The 18154-nt window shown below is 46.3% G+C and overlaps 1 protein-coding gene across 1 annotated transcript in view; it reads right to left on the reverse strand.

Annotated features, from left to right (window-relative positions):
• Nucleotides 1-18154, reverse strand: part of KIRREL3 (kirre like nephrin family adhesion molecule 3) — a 4147526-nt gene that overhangs the window by 3980204 nt on the left and 149168 nt on the right. Inside the window, exon 2 of the mRNA XM_085647174.1 lies at nucleotides 8894-8971. Coding sequence (XP_085503300.1) covers nucleotides 8894-8971 — 78 coding nt within the window. The remainder of the gene's footprint in view (nucleotides 1-8893; nucleotides 8972-18154) is intronic.

Here is an 18154-nt window from a genome sequence, read left to right on the forward strand (position 1 = left end):
TACTAAAGAGGTAGTGCCCTCCCATTGTAATCGTCGCTTAAAATGGCACAGGGTCTCACAGGACGAGGATATATTGTGTAAAACAAGAGCTCTGGTAGAGCATCTATCTCTGGAGCTCGACCCACCCCAAGAGCCCCTTATGGATGTGCAGAATTCTCTCCTTACAAAACATTATGTAGACTTTATTGGTAAAATGAGCTCGCTCTTCACCATATCAGAGCCCCGGACCCACAATTTACACCCTAAGGCGTCTAATTTGTGGTATTCGAGGGCATGCAGGGAGAAGAGACGAATGTTATCCATAGCTCTCCAAAGTAATAACTTGTCTCTTGTTAGAGATGCCAGAAAAGAGTATGCAAGGACAATTGAGCTAGCCAAGCGTTCCTGGGAAGAAGCGCATTGGCAGGAGCTCAAATCTGCCTCCCTCCTGAAAAATGCCACGCTGTTTTGGGGTCTTATTGACAAAGGCAGCCGTATGGGTGACGACCCAATCCCCAACCACATCACGGCCCAACAGTGGCACATACATTTTGCCGGCCTGTATAGTGAGGCCCATCCCCAATCTAGCGGCGACAAGTCCTCCCTACCCTTCGAGGACGCCCCTTTAGATGAACTTTTTGTATCCGACAGTGCACCCGACCTCTTTAAGCTCAACGAGGTCCTTCCAGCAATTGCGAGGTTAGCACCTGGGAAGGCGGCAGTCCCCAACGGCATTCCCGGTGATCTCCTTCTCCATGATCCAAAACTATGGGCTAACGCTATTCTGCTCATATTGAATCTAATTGTTAGAGGTCATCCTGTCCCGGATTCCTGGAAAGGTGCCAAAGTGTTACCCATATTCAAGAAGGGGAGTAGGGAGGATCCCGCCAACTACAGGCCGATAAGTTTAATCGATATAATACAGAAGGTGATTGGCGGGGTCCTCCTGATGAGGGTTAGGACATGGATGGATGGTGCCAACGTCCTCTCACATCTCCAGCTTCAGACTCAGGGTGGGCACGATGGACCAGGTCTTCCGGTTCTTTACGATCTACTGGAAAGTGGTCGTTATTGGGAAAGGCAGTTTATATCTGGCCTTCATCGACCTTAAGACCGCATTTGACCTGGTCCCTCGTTCCAAACTCTGGTTGGTGCTGTTTGACCTGGGATTCCCCCCTCTGATCCTTAATATTGTCAGGCGCCTGCATGAGGGGAACTACGCAAACATCAGGTAGGGCAACCAGGGCCAGTTGACAGATAGGGTGACTGTGGATAGGGGAGTACGCCAGGGTTGTGTGCTGGCTCCAACTCTGTTCTCTCTCTTCATAAATGGGGTGGTTGACCACTTGAGAGAGGACCCTTCAGACGCCCCCGTGCTGGCAGGGGAAAAAACTCCCACCCTTCTTTTTGCTGACGATACCCTTCTGATGTCCAAAAGCCCAAGCGGCCTTCAAAAGCTGCTGACCAGGTTTAGTCAGTTTTGCGATGCAAGGGGCCTTGTTATCAACACCTCTAAAACGAAGCTCATGACCGTGGCTCCATCTAAACGATTCAGGAATGGTTTCTCTCTTAATGGAATGCCATTAGATATCGTTGATTCCTTCGACTATCTATGCATCAGGGTCACCAAGTCAATGCAATGGAACGAACATCTAGCCAAAATGATTCGCAATCATAAGCCGGTGGCGGGTGCAATACTAAGAAAGCAGCGGCTCTTTTAGTAGAACAGTAGTGGCAGCCCTCGAGGTATATGATGGGAAGGCTCTACCCTCAGCTCTTTATGGGGCGGAGCTATGGGGGTTTGAGAATACCAGCGACCTGGAGAAATCTGAAAACCATTTTTTAAGAGGTCTGCTCTCCCTCCCCCCTCCACCCCCTTGTTACCGCTTCGTTTGGATCTGGGGCAACGCTCTATTAGGGATATTGCAAGACTACGCCCTTTGCTCTTTTGGGTTTGCCTGAGACGCACCCCTGAACTGGCCAGTTATGCTGATGCCCTGACCGAGATAATCAATTTAAATACGGGCAACAAGATTAAATGAATTTGCAAACTAAAGCGGTTGGTCAATGACATCGGGTACGGGGAAGCCTGGCTTAATCAAACTCCACCGGAGAAGCAAATTATCAAAAAAGCCGATTGGGATTGGGTGAAGAAGTAAGAAATCCTAATCGAGGTAGACTAACAAACAAGTTTCTGGAGCACAAGATGGTGGCCAAACCTGAGCAATATTTGGACTTTATTCAATGTCCACGAGACAGAACGCTATACATGAAGCTCAGGTTTGGATCTCTCCCGCTAAATGCACTGGTGGCAAGCTGGAATTGCCAGACTCCTACCTTGTTTAATTGTCCCGGGTGTTCCGCCCCAAGCGAATCGGTTCCCCATTTCCCCTTAGCTTGCCCGGCCTACAGGGCGGCCAGGAGGAAGTGGCTTAGCCCTATCTGTAGAAACTTGGGCCTTGTGAACTATAGGGTGGCGCTCCGGTCCTTTTTAACTGATACTTTCTCCCTGGGGATGGTCTGCGGGGTAGCCACATTTTTGGGGTGTGCTTGGCTGATACGATCTAAACTGATAAAATGTTCAGAGTCTGGCCATTGAGACTTAGGTGTACCTGTTTTAGTCCCATATGATGTGTTCTCGGCCTTTTTATCTGTACATATTTGGCCCTTTTATCGTTCTTCTTTTTAATATTGTAGGTTGTTTCATGAAGGATTTTTAAGATGATGATCTGCCGTGTACATACTTTTAGGATATTTTATATCGAATAAAGTCATTCAATCGCTTGAGGCCTGTCGGGTCTGCGAAGGGCTTCTTGAGGGAATTTCCAGTCATCGGGGAAGGTGTCTGCTAAGAGGAAGCAGTTGATTGTACATTGTAGTTCAGGTTCTATGGCAGAGACTGCTCTGTGGAGGATGTGCGGTAGGCAGGGGTCAGTGGGGGCTCCTGCGTGAATGCTCCTCATGGTCTTTGCGGTGTCTTCTGTGGTAACCGGGGTCCTGGCGGTGATGGTCGGCTGGATGGTGTTGCTGGTATTGTCAGTGCTCTGCTTCTGTTCGTTGAATTTGTCGTAGGGGGCCTTGATCTTATGGTGGAAAAAGGAGCTGAGTTTGTTGCAGACATCCTGGGAGGGAAGGACATCTGAGGTTTCACTAATTATGCTACTCCTAGAAGTTTATAAACAAAAGTGTTTACCTGTTTTATCGTACGACTGGAATATGAGGTTACTGGGACCCACTAAGATTCAGGTGGAGGAGAATCTATTTTGTTTTCGTTTGCTTCGGCTCTCCCTTTTGACACGGCACCTCCTTTTTTTACGTGAGGAATTGGGTGTTGGACTATGTTTCTGAAACGATTAATGTGCCACCTTTACTTCTCCGAGCCTCTGTTTGGTCGAATAGACGTACAACTCTTAATTGGGACATCATTTTAGACTGCATGAATTGTGAGACGAGAATTTCTAATCTGGTTAAATTATGTGCAATCTACCTCTGAAGCCATAGGTGGGCAGGAACAGTTTACTTTCCCCTTTTTCTTGACTAAAGCGGACATTACCAGAGTGAAAATGATTTTTGTAAAGCACAAGGTGGCTTCAATGAAAGTAGAGGAATTGAGGAGACCGTAAGTGCGTGGCTGTCATGGTCCAACCATCACCTCAACTTGAGGTATATTTGACATGGGTTACAAGCCCTGGGGAAAGAGCTCTTCTAGTTAAATTTCGGCTAGGAAATATCAGGTCATTGCTGTTTCCCCTTAGGCCAGTACGATAAGGCAGCTATTTTAGTGTGCCCATGTGATGAGTCCTCAGTACAATTTTGGGTGTTTTTGTAAATATTACAAATTCTAAACTAAAGTTTTTAAAACCTGTTCTTAAGTTATATGGGTTTAACAGTACAAGCCAGCTTTGCATTTCCGGCCTTAGATCGGGAATCCCCATGTCTGTTTTCATGTTGGTGTTTTCTGAAGCCAGCTGTACGCAATCAAAACTCTGAATCTTTGGCATGTTCCCTCTAGCTATACTGAGCGTTTTTACTGTATTTATGTTTTTATCTATTTGTGATTTTGATGTTTTTTGCTAGTTTTATGATTTTTTTTTAATAATCTAATAAAGCGCCTGATTGCTGCATAAGTACTTTACCCATTGCCACTAAGTTACGCCTGACTGTTTTGTGCCAATCTACCTCCGGGTTCACTACAGGTTTATGTAGTGACCTTTGTGGTTCACCCTGACAAGGATTGTGATTATTACTTGAGTGGGGCTCTCACCTCTCAAGTTGGTATGTTCTGTTGAAGGGCTTGCATGTCTCTAGATGAATTCTGCAGGGAGTGCTGAGAAGTGAGAGTGGATGCTGACAGGTAGGAGTTATCGCGATTTATTGGCGTCAAGATTGATACAAATTAAAGTTGAATGTAATTGCAGTCATATCAGCATAGGAAAACCGAACAACCAATCTAAATGACTTATTTCAGTTGTACAACTGCCTCATGACGATTGGTTGTCATAAATTATTGATTTTAGGGTTAAGTGAATGCACATTGCCCATCTGGTGTTACTGCTACTTCAGCTGTAGGTAGTACACCTACACCTTGGAAGTTGAAGGAAGAAGTACTTGCTTAACAAGACAGTGATAAACATAAGATAAAACCTTTCCGCAAGGACACTTTTAAAACAAGCTTTAAACATGCAATAGGTCTCGCATTTACAAGAGTTTGAGCTATTAACATTGCAAATGGCAATGCCTTTTATTTTTAAAAGAGAAATAAAAGGCATTGTTATTTACAATGCCAATAGTTTAAACTCGCGTAAATTGCGAGGCCCATTGCATTGCAAATGCTTGTCACGTGCTGGAACTGTAATCCTGCCTTCCTGTCCCTGCCAAGAGGGCAGCTAAGGAATGAGTTTCCCGGATATAAGACCTGATTTATTATGAGGTCTTTGAGCTTGACATGAAGGCCCCTTGATGTTTACAATCCCCAGGAGTCGTTTTTAAAACATAAATAAAAGGCCTAGTCATTTACAATGCCAATAGTTGAAAGTCTTGTAAATGCCAGACCTATTGCATTGCAAATGCAAAACACATGATAAACTAGTAAGTAGTGCCATTTAAAAACAAATAAAGGATAGAAGCTGTCTATGAGAGACACAAAACCAAAACCAACTTTTGACACAGAAAACAAACCATCTATAGGGAGAGGATGTGGTCTAAGGGTCAGAGCGGCCCTTGGAGCTGGGAACCAGGTTGGAGTCTCGGCATCCCCACAACATCCTGTGATTCTGGGCAAATCACTTAATCTCCCCGTGCCTACCAAAAACAAGACCTATTGGCTATGCCAATGCTTGTTGTTTAAGGTTTTTTCAACAGGGTGCTAATTGCACTGAGTTGGGTGATAGCAGCCTTAACAGAAATGCTTCTGTGATAAGCAGCCAATTAGAATGTGGCAGATTTGCAAATGGAGCAGGATATGCGAATCCGCAGTGGTCGATGGGAGAAAAAGCACCTTAGTCTAATGGGGTGATTTAGGTTTTAAACTGGATTCACAAATCCACAGAGGATCCATGAATTAACAGTCAGATATTGCTAAAATGCAGCCTCTTCATACCCAACCGACCACCCTTTTAAACGCTAATTTCTGTAACACTATTGAACGGATTTACATAAAACCAACCAAAGGCAGTTCCTTGAGTAAAGTTCAGCCTTCATGGCAAATTTGGTGTAATTAATTTACTGTATAGAGGAATAAAGAGCCCTATAGAATTAAAAAGGCTGTGGCACTTTTGGGACCCCTTTCCCCTATTTCTTGGCCCTGCTTGACAGATCTGCACTAAACTTACCTTGAAAAACCCCAAATCAATGTACCTTTATTGGAATGTTTTGACCCTATTCGTCGATCAGCATCATGGTTATTATGAAAAAAATGGCTTTTCTATGGAAAATCTATGCAGGTGTATATCTCACTGAGCTATCCTACTGGTTCCCTCAGGGTGTCAGCTACTCCCTCGCCTCTGGATCCATCTGACTCACCGGCTCTCTGCACCCTCAAGACCAGTAATCTGCTACTCCCCGTCCTCAGCCCACTACCCAAAGGCCAGATTCCTGCCCTCAGCTCCCTGCATGCCTCTCCCTCCTGGGCTGGGCTGCTCAGAATCACCCTGCTCTCCCTTCCTACTGCTCCTTAAATGCCCCTCCTGCCCTGCTTCTTATCTAATGTATGTTACCCAGCGGGATTGTTGGTTAGTCTGAAGCCCAGACCCTCCCTACCCAACCATGCTGCAGTGACGGAAAACAAAATGATGGGCCTCTCTGCTGAATGCGAGGATGGGTCCGAGCGTCACTGACCTCCGAGAAATTACGTCCCCGTCTCCCTCTGTGGTTCATGCACCACTTATTCATCGACTTTGTTTAAAGTGCCTTTCTCCAAGGGTGTACGTAGAGGCGATGAACAGACACGCATCGCTGGGAACAAACCCTTTAGCTTTGAATAGGACGCCAGCTTAAGGCAGAGATTGCAAATGTAACATCATGACTTTTTAAGAAGTCGATGAATGCTCGAAAGAAGGACGGGATGGTCTTGTGGAAGAATCTTCTAATGGGAGAGGACAGAACTGTTTTCCTCTTCCGCCTCGTTAGTCCCACTTCTTCACCCCCTCCCAGCCCCGTCCCCTTACCTTTCCCAACCCCTTCCTCCTCCGTACAGGCGGCTCCGGTCTCCAGGGTGCCGGTTTATTGGGCTGTCTGGAGGAAGAACGGGGGGCGCCCGCGCTCCTTTCCATACCGCGAGGCGGAGGAGCTTCTAGGCGCCCCTTTCCTCTCTCGAGTCCTGCTGCTGCAAGTTGTTCCCAGTGCTTCGGAACAGGACCGAGCAGGCAGCAATCACACTGAAGGAGTGATGTGGCCTTGAAGCCCTCGTCCAGACACTAGCGCAGAGCCGAGTGGGAAATCCGGAGCTTGAATAAAAACAAGCGCACGCCATCACGTATTTGCACGGTTTTTTCAGCCAAGCCACTTGGACGGCCTTGCCTGTTAAAGGGTTTCTTAAGAAACCTTTTGCGACGAACGAACGCAAAGCAGGCGAGGCCGTCCAAGTGGGACGGTTCAGAAAGCCAAGCACATACGTCACCAACACCTCTTTTCCAATGGCTGGCCACCGTTTACCATAAACGGTGGCGCCAGCCAATGGAAAAGAGGGGCGGAGCTTAATGCCCCTTACAGAAAAATACCTGTTAACACTAAATCTCGCCAGCGAGACTGCGCATTTCTGTGCAGTCTTACGCCAGGCGTACCTGTTGAAACTAAATCTTGCCAGCGAGACTGTGCATGTCTGTGCAGTCTTACGCCAGGCGAGACCTAAACAGGAACAGTAGAAATGCACTTTGAGCTATCAACCGGCATGAGAAAAATCACAGAACAAGTGAGATGTCCACTGCTAGTAGAAAGGAAGCAGCAGTCAATTTGCCATCAATTCAACCTCTCCCAGATAGGAACCCTACAGAGCAGTTGGAAAGAGGGCATACAAACTAGTAGTCTCTACCAATTATCCTGGAAATGTAAATGAACCGAGCAACACTGCCATCCAGACAGACGTTGTTGAATAGTCATTTCTCTGATATATCCTCATAACTTAGACTAATTGGAGCTGCACTTCCAAAATACTTTGTATCATCTTCACCACTGAAACATATCCTAGTAGGCTCTATTCCTGAGGTTTCAACAGAAAGGGATTGTTAAATCAGACTGGTGGAAGCTGTTGATGCCTATGCCAACCTTAAGGCATTATAACATAATAAGTTTAATCAGTTTGAACATAGTGATCTTTGTTTTGCACCTAGAACACTGAACCCAATACCTGGAAAATTGAGTAGCACACTCTTTCAGTTTATAATACTGTGACTTAGAGCACACACTGCAGTGTCAAGTCAGTCTAGTGGGGGAAACCCATAGCAAAGTGAATTACTTCATGAATAAGGGACTTTGGGCCAGATGTACAAAGCTTTTTGCAGTTGCAATTAGCCCCAATTGCAGTTTGAGGCCACAAAAAAACTTTTTACAATGTACAAATTGCAATTCGGAAATTTGTCAACAAACCGCAGTTTGTGTTTTCTACCAAATACCGATTTGGTATTTGGAGGAGGCATACCGTCCAAATACCAAATCAGAATGGTATGCATTATTGTTTTGCAACCAAATTCCAGTTGCAAAACAGTAATACTTTACCACCAGTTAAAAACTTGTGGAAATCCATTCGCAAAGGGAAAGGGGTCAGCCAACCAATTGTATAGCTTTGTAACAATAGCTGGCCACTCGAACAATCCCCGTAGAGTTAGCCTGTCCTCCTCTCTTGCTGGGCAGCTGTGTGTTTGAGACACACATTCACATATTATCCCAAAGCCTCCAGTATCCTCTAGTGCACACCCACTGCCGTGTGCCAGTACCCTAGAGTATCTCGGAGCTATTTTCAGTTATAACTTCTCCTGCCCTTCAGGGGAGCAACATTCTGCAGCTGAAAATAACCCAGTTATGCGTGCTGAAGGCTGAACATTTTGCCGTGGTTAAGTAAGTAACTTCACCTGTATTCTCCAACGTGATGTACCTCGACTACCATATGAACCGTTTCCCATTCCCCACTTTAGGCTCACAGCTGTGGAGGTACAGGAGAAAGAACTATAACTTGCTGCCATTCTTGAACTGATGCAAAAAAGGAGTAGCAGTCTGCTTTACCCAGTCTGTATATATGTGAGACCATCAGATGTATGGAAAGACACTGATGTCAGACCCACAGCACACAATGTACAGCAAAGAAATTCACAGTTTACTGCTCTCAACAGCAGCAGTACTACATGTGGCAGCTTGAGGGAAAAGGCACTAGGGCCAGTAGGGTCACATTTGTGAGAAACGTACATGGGGTGCCGCTGCTCACCTTCTGTCATCCGTCGATATTTGTCTTTAGACATGAACCCCATGACGAAGTAGCATCCTCTCTTTGGAAGACCAAATTCTGAAAGTGGAAAATAAAGCACAATGTCAGGCTATCTTGGGTAGCAAGTCCAGTGTTTAAACATTTTACTAAACATTAGTGTACATTTTCAAAATACATGCTTTTTTTTCAAACGTGCTCCTATATAGCCATCGGACTCATACCGCCTCGTGTTTTTAGGTCTCGCCTGATTCAGCGCTTGCGCTGATCTGGCCGAGACATTTTGTAAACAGGCTTTTTCAAAGTGCTGCCGTGGCCTAAAGCTACAGTGCACGTGAACGTGCACGCGCGCCCTTCGTTGCACGCGATCGTAATCGCGATTGCGATCACTTTCACTTTCGCGGCCGCGTTGCCAAAGCTTGTTTGTATATGTGCTTTATGTATCGCATAGATACTGCGATGTCACTACTTCAGGGCGCTTTGATACGGGTATATTCACAAATGTATCACCGTGTAGCGCCTAATTTCCATCCACGTCTGCCAGCAGACACCGTCTTTCAGCATCTACAGGATCACACCATCTGTGAGTGCTCGCTCTGCATTACTCCTCTTAGCTTCTTGGCGCTAAGGTATCGAGTTGAGGGATTCGGGACTTAATATTGAATTCAGACGTCAACATTTCTTGTACTTTGATGCCTTGTTTCCATGACTACAGCGCCTTGATACACGACGACTTGGCCGTTACCGCTACCTGGACAACATATTTATTGCAAAAGAAGAACTGCTGTTTAAATTGTGACCGGCCGAGGGCTGTAAACAAACAGAAATTATCCTCTTTGGGCCTTTCAGGAACGGAGCAATCTGAAAATGCTCATGTGGTGTCAGATGACTCCATAGAGATGTATTTTCAAGAGTCCGGGAGTCCCAGTTCATTCACTCATTCGCCCACCCTTATTTATTTATCGGTTCCTTCTTTTATTAATTCATGCATGCACAGAATATGTAGCAACCCATCCACTCACCACGAGCATTCATCCTCTCATGTATTCACTAGTTCATTTATTGATTCACTAACTCACCCACTCACGTATTCTTTCACCTTGTCACTCGTCCAGCGCGCGCACCCATTCGGCCCTGACATTATGGACAGATTCCAGGAGAGAATCACATTTGATCATTCGCACAATACAAGGGGCGCCTGATAAACCCTCGCAGATTATCCCGTCTCCAGGGAGTCTGGCCGGCGTCCCAGGCCGGGCGTAGAGCAACAGCAGAGTCCAATGCGGCTCTTGGATTGGTCCTTGGCCCGAAGCGTCACCTCCCGGTGGAGTCACCTGAAGTTCAGATAGGAGTGGGGTATTATCCATGCACAGTCCAGGGAATGTGTGAGCACCAGCAAATGGCCCTCCCTAGCTGCCTAATCTTGATTCCACCTCACGTTCGTACCACAAGCATGTAAAAGACAGGGCCTTCTATATGAAGGCCTTGTGGTACTTTTGCGCTGCTGTTAAGTCACTTTTCATGAGGCAGTGGCGGCGTAAACAATGTGCCACGTTATATTTACAAAGTGACGGATCTAGCCAGGTGCGTCAGCTTGTAAAGCCCTGCGCAACATTATACCTGCGTCAGGTATAATGTATGTAGGGTGGGAATTCCCCCACAAGAAAGCCTTGTAGAAGTGTTTCAGTGAAATCTATGAGATTTCACTGCAGCACTTCTAGAATGCCAATGGGTCAAAACCTCACGTCTGCCTCATGGCAGGCGTAAGGGTGGCACAGTGCCATAGGCACAGGCCTTTCCCCATCCATTGCAGCAATGCGTGACTACATGGAGCAACATACATTAAATAAAGTGCATCCATCGTGTCGCAAGGAGGGCGCAGTGAAATCTGTTGCATCGCTGTTTTGTCGCAGCGATGCAATAGTTTTTAGAAATGAGGCCCATAGCATTTATCAGGTTTCAAAGGGCCCTTCAAGACTCTGGGCCCCAGTGCCACCATACCTGCGGCCAGTGCTTGAAATGGAAAAATAGAAGTGCAGGTACTCTGTACCAAAGTACCTACTTGTTTCTGAGAAGTGCCGGTACTCTCCAAACAAAAGTATTACGTTTTACTTGAGAAGTGCAAGTACTCTCCCTCTCAAAATAAACAAGCATTTGCAATGCATTAGGTCTCGCATTTTTAATTACTGACATTTTGCACCATCAAGGGATGGAACGGCAAATGTTGGCTCACACTTTATTGTCTCAGTCATGTGAAACAACAGGTTTACAGACATCTCTCAGGGGCGTAACACAGGCCCCTGCAGCACCCGTGTTGCAAGGGGGCCCCCGCGCTCCAGGGGCCCCCTCGCATCGGCGAAGCCACACAGCCAGTGGCGTGGGTGAGCGCGGTTGCGTTCAAAAAGAACCGGCGGGAAGAGCATCACCACCAGGGGCGCAGCGTAACACAGGCCCCCGTGTTCCAGGAGCCCCCTCCGCGGTGGCGCTGCGCAGCCAGCACGTACGTTGCCGGTGGCGTGGGTGAGCGCTCTGGTCGCGGTCAAAAAGAACCGGGAGGACACCACTGAGCTGGATGCAAGAGCGTGCAGCATCGGGTAATCGAAGGTAATTGAACAATTAACGGAAGATTTTTATGTTGGCCATTTAGTGCGACTTGGCGCTTTCTAAAGACAGACAGCCAGTGATGAGTTGTTGTTTGCACTTGCTATTTGTGATGTCAGGGCGCACTGATCCCATATTTGCTTGTGCTTCTCCTTTCCCACAAATCTGTGCTTGGGGACAGCGTGGGAAGCGAAACAGAGTGGGGGTTGCAGGACGGTCTGTGTGCAGATAAACAGACCATTACTTGGGGTGACGTACGGTTTACTGAGCTCAGTGACGTCTGCAGCCAACTGACTACATTTTTGTCCGAAACCTCTAGTAGCCCTGGGTTTATAGCCAACAGCACTCTCCATTTTCTTATTAGCAGTTTAACGTTTGTCTTTGTAGCAGGTGACTGCAAGCCCTAGACCTATTGGATAAAAGAAAAAAACCTGAGACCTGGCTGCAGGTGTCCTACTAGACATGAGGCCACGTGGCAGCTCTGATTTTCACAACTATGCGGCACCTCTGGCTGGTAACTAACTCTCCTCACAACATAGCTACGTCGACCATGAACAAGCGGTCAGGGTGGAGATGGGGTGAATAATGCTGGCAAGGATGGGAAACCGAAAGGCACATGCGGTAGGGAAGTGTGACGTCTCAGAGTGGGAGGGGACGGTATCCATGCTATGTGTGATTGGGTGTTCTTGTGGCCCCAGAGTTACTTGAGCAAGAGGTGGTGTTGTGTTTGCAATGGGAGGGAGGATATGCACTGGTAAACAGGTGGTGATTAGTTTTAAAAAAAATCGAAGGTGGAGTCAGACTGTAAGGAATTGGTGAGGAGGATTTCGTCTGCCCATGTATGCCTTTTAATAAGTATGTGTGGCTGCGGCTGGGCACGGGCATTTTCATGTTAGAAGTTGAAACTTTGCCTCGAAAATTGTATTTTCTATTGTGCAGTCAAAAGGCCTTGGGAAAAGCGGCAAGAATGCAGACCAAGAGCCAGCACTTTGTAAAGTTGGATGGGTTTAATATTCAGAGAATGCAAGCGCTTCGGTGAATAACTGGGATTCAATTTTGTCATTTGCCTACTATTGCTGAGCGGCTTAAGTATTTCACCTTAGAAATACACAATTTGGCTCAGTGACTCAGAATGGTGTTGCTTTAACAAATGAAAAAGGATTTGAGAGAAATGAAGGTGATGGGTCCCATGGATCAGTGGACACATGCATCTACTCTACGAGTCTGTGTTTGACATACTCTGTGTTTGTCCTCATGGTAACACGTTTAAACTTCAGTGAGCCCACTTAGCCTTCATCCTTCTGAGGTTGATAAAATAAATACTGCTGAGCTGCAGAATAAATGTCTGGGCACAGATTTGCTATTCTTTGAGACAAGGCAACGGTGCATCAAAGTTGTTTCCCTGTCTTGTTTCAAAGAAAGAGAGAAAGAATGTGCTGTATCTACTAAGATATGGTGCATTTTTCTTCTCTGCCAATGCTGGTGCACCTTAGGAAAGCAGCCCAGCTTCCATTGGTGCTGCAGGTACAGTGGCACGGGCCCACTGAGGGGCCACTGAACCCTGATTATTCTTGTATTTTATAATTCAAACAGTCGCCAGAGGGCCATTTCCTTCCTTTCACCAAGGCCCACGACACACTGGCTATGCTACTGCTTATAGCAGCCATTTGCCAACGCACACACCCTTAAGCCATAGTGCAAGGGTGTGTACGTTCTCTGAAACATAGGTTTTGTACTGGAAGGAGAGCCTTCCAATACAAAAACTATGCTTTTAGGCTTGTTCCACTATGAATGTGTGCTGTACAATGTAGCTCACATGTAAAATGGGACAAACAAGGAGAATTAAAAAACCGTTCTCCTCGTTACACCTGCCTTGAGGAGGTGTGAGATTTTGGCACAAACCCCTCTCTAACAATGATTTAGATAGGGATTTGCATCAAAGCCCATCAGTGGTCACGTGAGAACGCCCATGCACCAAACACAGAATGCCCTGTAGACGGAAAATAACGCAAAGCAGCGCATATCGCAACTTTGAGTTACTTTGGGATAGTATCCAATGCAAATCCTGGATAGTAAATCACACCCTAACACTTTGTGAGAGGTTTGTGTCACAAAAGTGTCACAAACCCTATACATAGCATTAGTAAATGTGGCCCCTTGTGGGTGGTGAACGATTAATTTAAAAAACATGTTATATTTAATACAATGACCATTGTGCAAGGACATATTTGTTATTGACTAAACTGGCTTCTAAGAGAGTTTGGATGGGAGCTTTCAGGCCTGCGGCTTGCAGCAAGGCCAAGAAGGCTGCCTATTGCAAAATGAGGGTATTTAACGAGTTGGAAAGGACTCACAGAATTTATAGGGAGATTGAATTTGAGGACTATGTGTTATTTATTGACAATGATGCCTGTGTGTATTTTTTGGGGGAATGCGTACTACTTGCTGGAGTTTTTAGTATGAATTATACTTAATTTTATTTCTGGACTGACAGGCCAGTTTGGCGAGGGGTGGGTATAAAAATTGATAAGCCCTCGTCAAAAGGTAATTAAGGAGTTAACTGGAGATCAGATGGGAATGGGCCGACAGATAGGTACTGAGGGGTAGGCTGAGGACTAAGGAGGCATAGGTGGAGAGGACATTTTATGGAGGCGGACGGATACGCTTGGAAGGACAAGGGTGGCTGTAGGTCCAAGTGGGTGGGTCTGCTCTATTAGTGAGGCAATGAGATTAGGCTGAAGGCAATATGCGTGGTGTGCAATTTCGTGAGCGTGCACCTGCCCAAGCTTTATTTTACACATCAGAACCATCATTTTGATTTACTCAGAACTCGCAGTTTCGACAGAACATGATTGTCTGACTAGGGAATTTGTTCTAATGGGGTAACCCCGCCTTTGGTATTAGAACCTTTGGTGGTTCTGGGGACTCATTCACCAGATCAAACATGGTGGAATATGTCTCCAGAAAAAGGCCCGAAATTGGGGAATTAGTGATGGAAACAGGTGTGGCAACCCCAGTTTTGATGTTAACTCTTCATTCCTTAGGGGCTATCTCGAAATCCATAGGTGATTTGGCAGCACAAAATTACCAATACCCATGCTTCCTGTACTTTCACGGTCAAAATGATCACATCAGGATTTCCAATATACTTGGAATTGGGGCCTATGGAGAAAGTCTGTTGTGACTGCGGCATCTACCCCAAAGGCACAATAGACCTCATTTACAATATTTTGAGGCACGGCAGCGCAGCAAGCCTTCCTGCTGCTCTGTCGTGCATCAAAATAAAAAGGCAGGAATGCTCTTTAACTAGAAGATATGTCCCATTCCTGTCCTTCACACCAGCGCCAGCGCACAAACAGCAGGCATGCATCAGAGCAGACACCCTTACCTCATTTTACAAGGGTGCCAGTGCTGAGGAGATGTTTGTTTTTGTGCAGGAAGGGACACCTTCCTGCACAAAAACAATCATTAAAGGCATTTTCCTGTGCTGCAGAATGCAGCACTCATAGAAAGAGAAAAAATAAATATTTTTTTCCTCGTTGTGCCTCCTTACGCCTCTCCTGGGGAGGGGTAGGATTCTGACGCATTCCCAGCTTTACAAAATGTTGTAATTCTATGAATGCGTCAAGTTCCATGGATGTTGAGTGGGAAGACCCACATCAACACCCATGGAATGCCCCTTTCACGCTGACGTATGCGTGAATGGGTAAACATATTTACAAAGCCATGAAAGTCATGCAGGATGACTTTACATGTCCTTGTAAATATGGGGAAGCTCATTAAGCTGCTGGTGCATCAATAAACGTGACGCACCGGTAGCGCAATGGGCTTCTAAATAAGCCCCAGTATTTGCATGCATAATGCAGGGAAATGTGCCTGAAGGAAAATGAGAGGGGACTGGTTTCATAAGCGCCCTCTTCTCCAGAAGGACTCTCTACCAAGGCTGGACTTATCATTTATTCCATTGGGCATTTCCCCATGGGGGTTGGAGCCATAGGAGGGCAGTTTTTGAGGGCATAGGGCCGCTTCTGGCACCCCTGCCATTTCCTCCAGCTCCCCAGGGAGCGACGGTAAAGAGGAGACCAGGACAGAGAGGACAGAGAGATGAGAGAGTAGGGGGCTTAGCTATTGTTGGTGCAGCAGGTGCAGTGGCACCAGGGCACAAAGCTCGAGGGGGCTCATTGAACTCTGATAATTGCTGTATGTTACTATTCCAACAGCAGTCAAAATGGACATTTTCCATGCTCTTACTGAACCCATTGTATCCGTGCCACACCAAAGTTGAACTACCCTTTTCACTCTATTTTGTTTGGATTAACATAAGGCCATTGCAGCCTGCACCATGCATTGCCCCTGTCAGCGCTGTCAAGGACAGTACCAACATAACACTTAGCTATCGCACTCCTACAAGTATGACAATGCAGACTATTTCAGGCCACACAAAGCTATAATAATGGCGTGAGAGGCTGGTATCATTCATCCTCAATGCGATTTGACTTAATAAACATGGGAGTTCTATACTCGTCTCAAAATTAAACAGACAACACCACCATGCAGTGGACAGTCACTAGAGCCAGTGAATGAAATGAAAACCATATTTATAAAGCGCGTGGTTACCCGAGGGCATCCCAGTGCTGTGGGCAGAACGGATTTAAAGCTGAGGCGGGATCATTTGGGGAAAAGCCAAGTTTTAAGCATTTTGCGGAAAGCCATATGGTTGGGTTCCTTTTGTAGCTGCAGAGGGAGTGAATTCCACAGCTTCGCGGCATTGTAAGAAAAAAGACGGCCGTCGCTTCTAGCCCTCTTAATTCTGGGGACAGAGGCCAGATGAAGATCATTAGAGCGAAGGGCCCTATTAGCTAGGTAGGGCTGGACCAAAGAAGAAATAATAGCATGTCCTTTCCCTCCTATCAGCCTGTGAGTAATACTCAGGGCTTTGAACTGGACTCTTTCCAGGACTGGGAGCCAGTGGAGAGCCTTTAAGGCTGGCCTTGCTGTTTGGCGACTACGAATGCCCATAAGAATCCTAGCAGCACAGTTTGAAGTTTGGCCAGCACCAAGCTGGGGGCACCAAGGTACAAGGCATTTCCGTAGTCCAAGCGAGATAGAATAAGCGCTTGGACTACAAGCTTTCTGACCTGAAGAGGTAATAGAGGAAGCACTTTGCGCAGCATTCTTAGAATGCCAAAGCAAGAGGCAACAACCTTTCTGGCTTGAGTTTTAAAACTGAGCTCGGAGTCAAGCCAGGCACCAAGGCTCTTTATCTCTGATTTAGAGGCAGGCATAGAGCCCATACATGTAGGCCAGGTGGAGACTATTTCAGAGAGGGATGGATTACCGAGGAGCCTAAGCTCCGTCTTGTTCCCATTCAGTTTAAGATGGGAATGTTTCATCCATCTCATCACCTCTTTGAGGCAAGGGCAAACGCAGGTTGATGCTTTGTTGGTGTGGTTCAAAGTGACGACCAATTGAGTGTCATCGGCATAGGTGACAATTTGTACCCCAAAAGGGAGAAAAATGTCAGCAAGAGGAGCCATGTAAATATTAAAAAGAGTGGGGCTCAAGGACGACCCCCGAGGAACCCCACAATGGAGAGGTCGTGGAGTTGAGATGGCCTCACCTTCAGCTACTTGGAAACATCTGACCTCTAGGAAGGATCGCTGCCAGTCAAGGGCTACTCCAGTAATGCCCAAGTCCTGAAGTCGTTGGACTAGGATGCGGTGATTAACCGTATCAAAGGCCGCGCTGAGGTCTAAGAGTAGCATGGCCAGAGAACCTCCTGTATGGAGGATCCTTCTGGAATCCTCGACGACTGCTAATAAGGCAGTTTCCGTCCCATGTCCCGGATGGAACCCAGTTTGGGACGCATGAAGAAGGTTCTCCCCTTTAAGGTATCTGGAGAGCACCAGATTGACATGCTTTTCTGTGATTTTATTCACCCCTGGAAGGAGTGAGATAGGTCGGTAGTTGCCGAGGCAGTCGGGGCCCAAGCTGGGTTTTTTCAGCAGGGCTTTTACCAAATCTTTTTTCCATAGGGGAGGGACCACCCTAGAGGAAAGCGAAGCGTTGATCATTTCCATAGTAGTGGGGCTTACTGAAGCAGCTACAGATTTCAAGATATTAAGGGGGTGATCCACTCTTGACCGGTGCAAAAATGGTTTGTAAAGCTTCTGTATCCAGTGGCGTGAACTCTTCAAGAGAATGTTCTCTGCTCCATACATTGGTTTCCTCTGGGGGAGTGATGGCCGGGGAGTTGGGGAACAAGCAGCAAATAAAAATGTTATTGTGGAAATAATCCGCAAGTTCATTACATTGGTAATCTGTAGCTTCATCGGTGTCCAGGGGGATGGGTACATTCAGGAGTTTTTTTTACAATGCGAAAAGTCTCCCGAGGGGAATTGACTGCAGCAGTGATTTGTTTCGCTAAAGTAGAGAGCTTGCGCCTTTTTGATTTCACTTTTATAAGTTCTAATGGTATCCCTATATTGCTTTTTCTTAAGGAGGGAAAAATCTTTCCTCCAGATTCTCTCAGCTCTCTTGCACAGTTGCTTTAACTCACGAAGATTAGGCGTGTACCAGGCTGCTTTGTTGTGCCCTATATTTATCTGGATATTTTTCTTAGGGAGCACCGGGTCTAATGTCCCTTCGATCCAGTTATTAAAA

This window comes from Triturus cristatus, chromosome 3_2 (genome assembly GCF_964204655.1).
Source record: "Triturus cristatus chromosome 3_2, aTriCri1.1, whole genome shotgun sequence".
Lineage (NCBI taxonomy): Eukaryota > Metazoa > Chordata > Amphibia > Caudata > Salamandridae > Triturus > Triturus cristatus.